Raw genomic sequence first — 10,010 nt, 5'->3', positions numbered from 1 at the left:
TATGTGTATACACGTAGGCCCAAAAACGAATCCTTAATAAAATGGCCACAATTGGAAATGTCTACTAATTAAACACTTCAATTATGACCAAAATCTAACTAATTAACCTGATTAATTGAATTAAAGGCATGATTAATTATATAAAAGACTTAAATTACAATTATGGCCTTAATTGACTTAAACCATGAAATTAGTTCTTTGAACTATGGCTACACATTTAATCTAATCAACCACTAAAAAACTAACTTTGCAAAAAGGACCTCAATTGATTTAAGCCATGAAATTGGCCGTTTCAATTATGGCCATAATTAACTAACAATTGATTATTTCAATTGTAGCCGCAATTATAACAAATAATTTTCAAATATAACCATAATTAAGCATCCAACCAATTATGACTAATTCAAAAACTACAAATGCAAATTGATTATGCAAAATTAAAAATCTGAGTAAAATCTGAGTAAAAATGATTATTTACTTAATTAATCGAAATTTCTTGAATTAAAAGGAGTAAAATATTTATCACTTTGACACTTGAAAATTTAAACAATTAATTGACCAATTTTTTTTATTTTATTTTTTTGGTTGTTTTTGACAAGTACTTTAATATCAATAGTAAAGATATGTAAAATATTTTAAATGACTTACATCTATTTTTGCATTTATTTTGCCAAATAAAATGACAAAATATTATCGAAATAATTTTGTAAAAATCATTTTGGCTCATAAAACACATATTTCACTCCGTTCGAGATCCAAGAGCTCTAGACCATTAAATAAAATTATGAGGGGTCAAAAATTAGCTGTGCAACTATTTATGATGCATTGAATCCTAAATAAATTTACATATTAATTTTAACTTTTTTGAATATCATTTTTCTAAGAATTTACAGTTGCCACATCATTAAATAGGCGCCGAAAATTCTACTTTCAACTAAAATTAAATAGTCAAAGTTAAGTGACTTCTAAAAAACAAAGCAAAGTTGAATTATTATAGTGACCAATTAACCAAAGTCGAGTGACTATAATGACCAATTAACCAAAGTTTAGTGAACATTCAATATTCTAACTCAAAAGTTAAGTGACTTTTAAAAGATAAAACAAAGTTGAATCACTATAATGGTAATTTACTCAAAGTTAAGTGATCATCCAAACTTCTAACTCCAATTTTTTATTGGTCAATTTTCCAGCATAAAAAATGGAATTTGCTTTATCAAAGTTCACTCTCTCCCTACCTTCTTGATTATTTCAGATGAAGAATAGTTGCAATTTGTACCAACACAAACAAAGCACTCCCAACTAAGTATAAATGGAACATCCAAGATATGTTACAAATTCTATATATCTAATGCAGGAACAAACACAAAACTAAAACAGCGTACAACCCCATCATAAGCTATATGGCAGGCCATTTGTTCCTAGTTACTAGCTGGTTGTGGCACATTAACAGGAGGTTGCGCTCTAAAATTAGACAAGGTTTCAAGGAGATGATGCATTGCTTTCTCAAAATTGATAAATCCCATGAACCAGAAGTCGTGACCATCGATTGTTACAATCTGAATGTACCTCTCTGGTGGATTCTCTCTCATCACCACTGGATTCACTGTCCCAATGTTTCCCAACGGTATTGCCACCTATTCAAAACATTTGTTAGTTAATGCAGCAGCAGTAGCAGTAGTCTTGAAATGTAATTACCCACTTATTACTAGCATATATTAATTTGTTGCTTATAAAAATCATTTGTACTACTGGTTTATCACTTCCATTAGGAGTTAGATAGAAATGTGAAATGTTCTGATATTTGCACAAGTTCAAAACACTTGTTAGCTCATGCAACTGTAGTAGCAGTCTTAAGAGGTAACCAGCGTATTACTCTTGTTCCTAGCCTATTTGCTGGTTCTACGTTCCTTCTCTTATTGATTTTTCTTGCTTATAAGCATCATTTACACTGATTTATAACTTTCAAAATAGAAAAGTTAGTAGTAGCAAGTTTTTGCTCAACAGATGAGCTCAAAGTCCAAGTAGCAGACTTGGTGATGTATGCATATCATCTCTACCACAAAACCTATATATTTAACAAGTAAACGCAATACTATCATTAAGGAATACCTGTACTGTTTACTTTGACCTTTATAAGTAATTTTCTACTTGGTTCTAGTTCTCCTCATGTTCACAGATGAGTACAGTTTTATCCAATATAATTGATAGACAGTTAATGGTGCCCATTATCTATATGTTTGGATATGTTACCTTGTAATAGCTCCAGGCCTCCTGACCAGATGGAGCTCTGAAGGATAAGGGGCGATCGCTGCAAAAAGCTAGCTTAGTAGTTGAGAGATAGAGTGTTCCAGAAACAGGACCAGTTGTAGTGGAAAGATAACAAGCAAATGTCTTTTTCAGCTGCTCATTAGGATCCGTAGCGAAAATCTGCTTGTAAAGGGGCTCAAATCCTCCCTCTGTCAAGGCCTTGGCCGTCAAATTAAGCTTTCCCCATGCCGCTTCTGAGACTGATGGTCCAGTTTTCACTACAACATGTCCCATAATTAGTATGTAGCGTCAAATAGTCAGGTTGGGCATGTCATGCCAAAATGGGCTGACTTAGTAAATAAACAGGTCATTTGACCCGCCCAAAAGTTACTTGAGTTGAATGGGTTGAGCTGAGATAGACTACAATGTTGATCATAACTCAACCCGCTCATTTCTAACTAAGTTTTAAATTTTTTGTTTTCTTATAATTTGTTTTAAATATGTTATAATTTTCTTTTCTTATGACTATACATAATATATTAAAATAAAAAATATCCTTTATATCAAAATTTCTGAATCTGGACTATATATCAGTCTAATTTTTAAATGAACTGAATTAAGTGTGTCAAAATGAGCTGAAGAAATTGCATTGTTTGCTCTTCAAATGGGTTAGGTCTTTAATTGTTTATCCCTTAAGTGGGGTGCTTTAATTTTTGCACTTCAAAATCGAACTTATGTCAGTAGGACATTAAGTTCTCTGAAGTTTCTGCCATATGTGGGATATTATGACGTAAAATATAAATCTATGCCTCGCCTGAGAGAAATAAATGAATTCCAAAGATCTTTGGCAAATCCAAAGAGGGTTTTCCTGTACGTTCATCACAAAATATTTCTAGATCCCAATTATTGATGATTTTTCTTTAGACTTCGGATACTTGATCGACCCACTTACTTCTATTATGTCAATATTAATCACTACTGTTGGAATTATGGTTCTTATTTATAGTGATAATTATATGGCTCATGATCACGAAAAATTTGTTTGCCTTGAAGAAAAAAATTAAAGACCAACACAAAATAACGGCAAAAGTATAAATGATCCAAATGAACGGAGTTATAAAAATAAGCGGGTCATTAATCTGAGTCATGATTTTAGGAACGGATTTTAGCACCCCTAGAGCCCGTTTGTATTAACTTAAAAAAAAAAAAAGACTTTTAAGCATAAGTGCTTAAAGTACTTTTTAAGTGTTAAAAATTATTTTATAAATAAATAGTTATTTATTTGGATAAAAGTTCTTCAAGAATTTTTTAGAAGTAAGAATAGTATTGAAATTAACAGAAAATATAAGAGATAAAAGGGTTTTCATATTGTTATTCCTCATTTTCATATTATTTTTGATATGCTTGTCCCTATCTAACTTTTTATCTTTGTTTTCCTCTCTGTCTTGTTTTCCTCTCTTGAGCCGAGAGTACCTTTCAAGATGGGGGTTAGGTGTGCGTATATTCTACCCTCTTCAAATCTCACATTGTGAGATTCTACTGGGCTTCTTATTGTTGTTGTTGTATAAGAGATAAAAAGGTAGAGTTAGTCAAATCAAAATGACTTTTAAGCCAAAAAAAAAAAAAATTGAGGTTAAGCAAATTCTTAATTTTGACTTATTTTCAGCACTTTTTAACTTAATTTAAGCTATTTTCTATTTTTATTAAACACCCAACCAATCCAAACGGGTTCCTAATCAGATGTATCAAGAATTGAAAATTTTGACTTTACAACAAGCATGTCGGTTTGGTTTGGTGAAACTTACGATTATGCCAGATGTTGCGGGCGATGGTCTCAGCTCTGTTACTCCAAGAATTGAACATATTAACAACGGAATCAAGAGGGTTGTTGCTAGGTCACGCCAGTCAATTGGAGAATAAACAACGTAAGGCTGGGGATGAAACTCTTCACGCTGGTCCTCAGCTCTCCATAAAGCGGCTTTCTGGTTATCTGGATGAGATGTTGGGATTGCAGGGGGACCCATTATGTGTGTGCCCCATTTTTTGTGATCCATTTCCGGTGGTGGATATGGTGCTTGAGAATCAGGAGAAGATGAAGGAGCAGAAACAGAGGGTACGTGGGACTCTGATTCTTGAGCTTTGGGTTGACTTTCCTCTGGTGAGCCTGTCATGATTGGTCTGTAAAAAGGATGTAGATTGTGTAACTTTTAGCCTATTATGAAGAAAGAATGAATTGAAGTAGTAAAGAATTGGTTGTGGGCTGAATTTATAGAGGATGACGAAGAAGAAGAAGAAGATTAATTTAGGATTATCTTCTATAGAACGCCCACGCGGTTTCTTTTTGCTTAGTTACTAAGATTATACTGGAAAGTTAAGTTGCGTATCTAGAGAAACCTTAGCTGAACTCTAGGAGAAACATCCAGAAATACACAGTTGTGCCGAAATACCGGAGATTGACGAAAGAGTGGGGATGTTTCTTTCGAAGAATAAATTTATGGTGACAAAAAGGTCTCCTAATCAGAAATGATGACAAGTTTGATCAGCCAAGATCAAACTTATCTTAAAAATGTGATTAATTTTAGTTGGGACTGAATTATAATTTTTAAAATTTATAATCTTTTATAAAATACACAAAAGCCCATACATATTATACAAAAAAAATTTCCTACCCACACACATTATACAAAAACTTCTTCCAACCCACACACATTATACAAAAACTTCTTTCAACCCACTTTCCCCCACGACCCCAACTACTTCTTCATTTTATTTCAAAAAAAAAAAAAAAGCAGTTTCTCAGTTCCTCTCTCTCCATTGCTGCTGCAAAATCGGCGACCGGCGACTACCATTGTTGCTGCTCGTTCCTCTCTCTCCATTGTTGCTGTTGCTGCTCATTTCTCTCTCTCTCTCTCCATTGTTGTTGCTTCTCTATTCATTCTCAGGTAAACTTTTTTTTTCACTTGGTTCAAAAGTTTGGGTTTTGAAATCAGAGTGTGAAAATGATGATTTTAGTTAGAAAAGATGAAGAAGAGCATGGGTTTGTCTTGAATGTTGTTTATTTTGTTGTAGTTTGGTGTATTTGTTGCACTTGTTGGGGTTTGTGAGTTTGTAAATAATGATTGTGGTTGTGAAATTATGGTTTTTGGTGCTGTTTTTGTTCTTCTCCCCCTTGTTGTTTAGAAAAAAAAGGCTTGCAATTTTATTGATGTTTTCCAATAACTGAGGTTACCTGTTGCAGCAAATTCAGCACTTGTTTGATAGTTGAAAACATCTGCTGAGGTTGCATGGTTTGGTGTATTTTGTTTAAATTGTGAGTGAAATTTGTGATGGTTGTGTGTTTGTAGTGAAATATAGGTGTTTTGTAGTTAAATTTAGATGTTTTTGTTGTTGTTGTTGTTGCTGTTATTGATGTTGCTGTTGCAACAAATTCAGCACTTGTTTGATAGTTACAAACATCTGCTGAGGTTGCATGGTTAAAAAAATCCTATTTGGTGTATTTTGTTTAAGTTGTGAGTGAGATTTGTGATGGTTGTATGTTTGTAGTGAAATATAGATGTTTTGTATTTAAATTTAGATGTTTTTGCTGTTGTTGTTGATGTCATGCTATGGTTTAGGAAAAGTTTTGATTTTATCCAACAGCTGTTGGATAAAATCAAAACAATTGTTGAGGTTTTTTAAAGAATCGAAGCGTTGTTGTAGCATATTAACACTGTTGTTGTAAAAAATTAAAACGTTGCTAAGTCATTTTCTTTGTTTTCTATTTCCAACGACTTAAGATTATAACTATTACAACAAGTAATAAGTTGTTGCAACAACTTCATATTTTGTTGCAACATATTCTTAATCTGTTGCAACAACTGATTACTTGTTGCAACATATTCCTTTTCCCTTTTTACTTTGAATGTTGCACTAATAAATTAAAACTGTTTTTCTATCTCCTGTGTGTAGATAAAATGGCTCCAGTTAAAAGAAAGTGAGAGAAACCATCTGAGGGAGAAAATAGTAAAAGAGCCAAGGTGCAAACACCATTAGATAAACTTGTGACTGCTATTTGTCAATCAACAAATGAGGAAAGAGTTAGTGAACCGGGGCTTCGTAAAGAGAGAAACCCACGAAACCTCTGTGGGCATGAAGAAGAAAGTGATAAAAATAAACAAAGTGAAGAAACTAGAGAAGAAGTGAAAAAGATGATGAAAAATCTGCTGAAGGAGATGAAGAAAATGAAGAAAATGCTGAAGGAGATGAAGAAGAAGTAGGTGAAGAAGAAAGAGATGAAGGGGATGAAGGAGGCGAAGAAGATGCAGAAACTGAAAATGGTAATGAAGAAGAAGAGAAGAATCAACAGATCAGATCTTGGCCGAGTTAAGAAGAAAAAAGAAACATAATGTGGATGCCAATTTTATTGAGACTTCTAGTATTGCCACAGATCCCAATAGACCTTTCATTGATGAGGTCGTCAAGAGTTTCATCATTGAAAAGTACGGCGTGAAGATGCCGCTGAATGGAAATAATGATTTGTCTGGTGATTTTGTGGTTAGATCAAGCATGGGCAAGGGCTTTGACACCTTCAGGGGCATTCTCCGGCAGCAGGAATTGGAGAATTTCTTTAGGGCTAGTGCGCTTTGGGCTCTATTTAGATTTGCGAAGATACCGGGTGCCTAATTTCAAATGACAATGGTTTCGAGCTTTTGAAGCGTAGGATTATTTGTGATAGAAAGGATGAGATTTGGATCAATTGCGTGGTATGCCGGTTTGCTTTGGCATGAAGGAGTTTGCCATAGTTACGGATTGAGATGTTATCCTTGTGAGCCTCTTCCTCTTGTTGTATTAACCAAGCCGGCCGGACTCCCAGGCGGCCAAGAAAGCAATGGGTTCCAAATCTAAGAATGATGTCTCTTTGGTAAACTTAGTGCGAAAGAGCTACACTCAAAAAAGAAATTGTTGCAAGATTTGGAGTCCAAAACTTTCTCAAAAAGCACGAGGAGGCCTTGTGCTTAGTTTGGTTTGTGCACGGTTGTTCTTTGGGCAAGAGACGTAAACTACAATATCTTGCTTGCATTGATTAAACTTCTTCGAGGACTATGATGCCTTCAACAACTATGCACGGGGTTTTAAAAGCTTTAGCTTGACTGTTGAATATTTGATGAAGGATTTGAAGCCAACGGGGAAGACACAAAACCTATATAGCTTCCCTTGGGCTTTCATGGTAAATTTTTTTCAATGTTTTAACCTTTTTTTTTTTTTTTTTGTATTTTAATCACTATTTTGATTTTTTATGGCATTTTTTTTTTCTAGGCTTGGGCATTTGAAGGCATTCCTCACCTCAGGCATCAAGTCAAGGAATACTTCAAAGAAGTTACCTATCCAAGAATTCTTAGATGGCTCACTGCCAGGAACAACACAAAATTGAGTGTTGACCTTTTCAACCCCCCTAAGGAAGCTGTAAGCATTAGAACACAACAGATGACTAGTTGTTGCAACAGCTTTTATAATCTGCTGCAACAACACATGCATCTGTTGCAACAAGTTATGCATCTGTTGGACAATGTCCAACAGATGATTAACCTGTTGCAACAAGTTACCCAACAGATGAATCTGTTATAACATGCAACTAGTTTTTTACAACAGATGAGTAACCTGCTGCAACAAGTTACCCATCTGTTGGAAAATGTCCAACAGATGATAAACCTGGCAACAAGTTACCAATCTGTTGGACAACTTTCAACAAGTACACACCGTTGCAACATATCACTTTATTTGCTAATTTGATAACCACGAATCATACGGTATGTTTTTACAACAAGTACAATAACTGCTCCAACAAATTACTAATCTGTTGTACAATATCCAACAAAGGTGAGCAACTCCGGCCGCAACAAGTTACCCATACGTTGGAAAATTTCCAACGGATAAGATACCCTATTTGCAACAAGTTACCTATCTGTTGGACAATGTCCAATAGATGTGTAACCTTCTGCAACAACCTGATAACTTGTTTCAAATAGGTTTTGCTTTTTATGATTTAGCACCATTTTGATATATCTACTTTCTTGTTGTAGGTTGTGAACCCATGACTTGTCCCAACAATAAGAGAGTTGGAGATGTCATGCCTTGTCACCTTTGTGCCCATAGAATACATGCTGCTGACATCGATTGATGGGTTGAAGGGGAAGCGGAGTACGGCCCATCACTAGGGTTGATAATGTTGTAGTTGGTGGTGGTGGTCATGTTGCTGGTGGTCATGTTGCTGGTGGTCATGTTGTTGTTGGTCTTTGGTGGTGATGTTGCTGTTGATGTTGTTGGTGGTGTTGATGTTGTTGGTGGTGTTGTTCAGCGTGTTGATGTTATTGGTGGTGGTGGTGGTGTTAGTGATGATGTCGACAAGTATTGCTGGGGGAAAATTAAGAGATGATCATGCTAATATTGGTGGATTTACTCCAGTTGCTGGATTTAGTGATTTTTTCGGATTTGGTGGTAATTTTAGTGGTGGTGCATTGAGTGGTAGAAGATTTGCTGATGTTGGTGCCGGTACTTCTAAGGTGCCCTCATGTGCTTGTGAGTGCACCACACAGGACAGGGAATCGGATAATTTGATTAGAAAGGTGGAGGAATTGAGTGCGAGGCCCAAGAAGCCATAAACACTTCTATCCCAGGGTGATATCCGAGGGGTATCAATCCATCAAAGAATCTTTCCTCACCTTATACTCCGTTCATGTTCGGAGGAGGGGCAAAACAATTGCCAAGGCACTTGCATCGATTAGATCAAGAAAATCTGTTGTTACTCAAAGTTAAGTCAATTGAGACTCCTCTTCTTGATGTTGGGCCAAAAGTGCTAAAAAAAGTGGACATTTTCAAGCCTGTACATGCCCAAAGAAAGAAAAAGGTTGAGACTGCAATCAAGTCCAAAAAGAGTGGGAAAACCATGTACTCAATGCATGAATTTGGAGCAGCAAACTTCAAGGCTTTGACAAGCATGGAAATTTGGTGGGAGGATTTGGTAAGTTTCAACACTTGTATATATCTATCTAATTCAGTATGTTGTTGCAACAAGTAGATAATCTGTTGCAACAAGTTAACTATTTAACAGCTTCCTTTATTTTGTTGAATCACGCACCAAGTTAACTAGCTATTGCAACACGCGAGATAATACTGAATCCGTTGTTGCAAGTAACTAACTATTTTACTACTTTTACTTTAGTATGTAGATGAAGTCCTGCTTCTAATGCGTATGAGGCAAATCAATTTCCCTGAGTACTATGATTCCACTGACATAATCCTGGACCTCAACTTTTATAACGACATGTCCAAGAGGTACGCAGAATTGACAAAAGAGAGTACAGTTCCGAATGTCGTGCCTCTGAAGGTTAGACTTGCTGAATTCAAGTGGGATGATGATATGGTCGATTATTCTAGGGGTGTTAGACCCTACCGGGGTGGCTGCTCGTGGGCTGGTGCAAAGATGGTTTTAACAGTGATGAATATTAATGTCACACATTTTGTCACTCACGAGTTCATGATTGAAGAGGGAGTGATAAATTTGTATAACTGCAACGTTCTTGTCTACGAAGAATCTGATTTCTTTTGTTTCATGGAGCCGGTAATGGAATTGTGGCCCAAGTTATTGCAACAGAGTGGCATGTTCGCACACTTGCCTGCAAAGTTACTCAATGAATCGTGGGAAGTCAATAGGCTACAGAATCTCCCCCCGCAATGTCACTAGTAGAGCATGTGGTTCGTGATCAATTGCTTTTATGGAGGCTTTG

At 35.7% G+C, this 10,010-nt stretch overlaps 2 protein-coding genes across 2 annotated transcripts; one reads left to right on the top strand and one right to left on the bottom strand.

The window, feature by feature from the left end:
* Nucleotides 1–1,276: 1,276 nt before the first annotated feature.
* On the bottom strand, nucleotides 1,277–4,635 carry LOC132067144 (GEM-like protein 5). The gene is given in 4 exon segments (XM_059460290.1): nucleotides 1,277–1,634; nucleotides 2,251–2,525; nucleotides 4,053–4,143; nucleotides 4,146–4,635. Coding segments are annotated over 4 exon segments (855 nt in total). The 5' UTR covers nucleotides 4,419–4,635; the 3' UTR covers nucleotides 1,277–1,418.
* Nucleotides 4,636–7,341: 2,706 nt separating this feature from the next.
* On the top strand, nucleotides 7,342–7,932 carry LOC132066579 (uncharacterized). The gene is made up of 2 exons (XM_059459868.1): nucleotides 7,342–7,453; nucleotides 7,543–7,932. The coding sequence occupies exons 1-2, from the start codon at nucleotides 7,391–7,393 to the stop codon at nucleotides 7,849–7,851; spliced, it is 372 nt and encodes a 123-aa protein (XP_059315851.1). The 5' UTR covers nucleotides 7,342–7,390; the 3' UTR covers nucleotides 7,852–7,932.
* Nucleotides 7,933–10,010: the final 2,078 nt, after the last annotated feature.

This window comes from Lycium ferocissimum, chromosome 8 (genome assembly GCF_029784015.1).
Source record: "Lycium ferocissimum isolate CSIRO_LF1 chromosome 8, AGI_CSIRO_Lferr_CH_V1, whole genome shotgun sequence".
Taxonomy (NCBI): Eukaryota; Viridiplantae; Streptophyta; class Magnoliopsida; order Solanales; family Solanaceae; genus Lycium; species Lycium ferocissimum.
The sequence above is the reverse complement of the archived record's forward strand: the minus strand, read 5'-3'. Positions and strand labels throughout refer to the sequence as shown.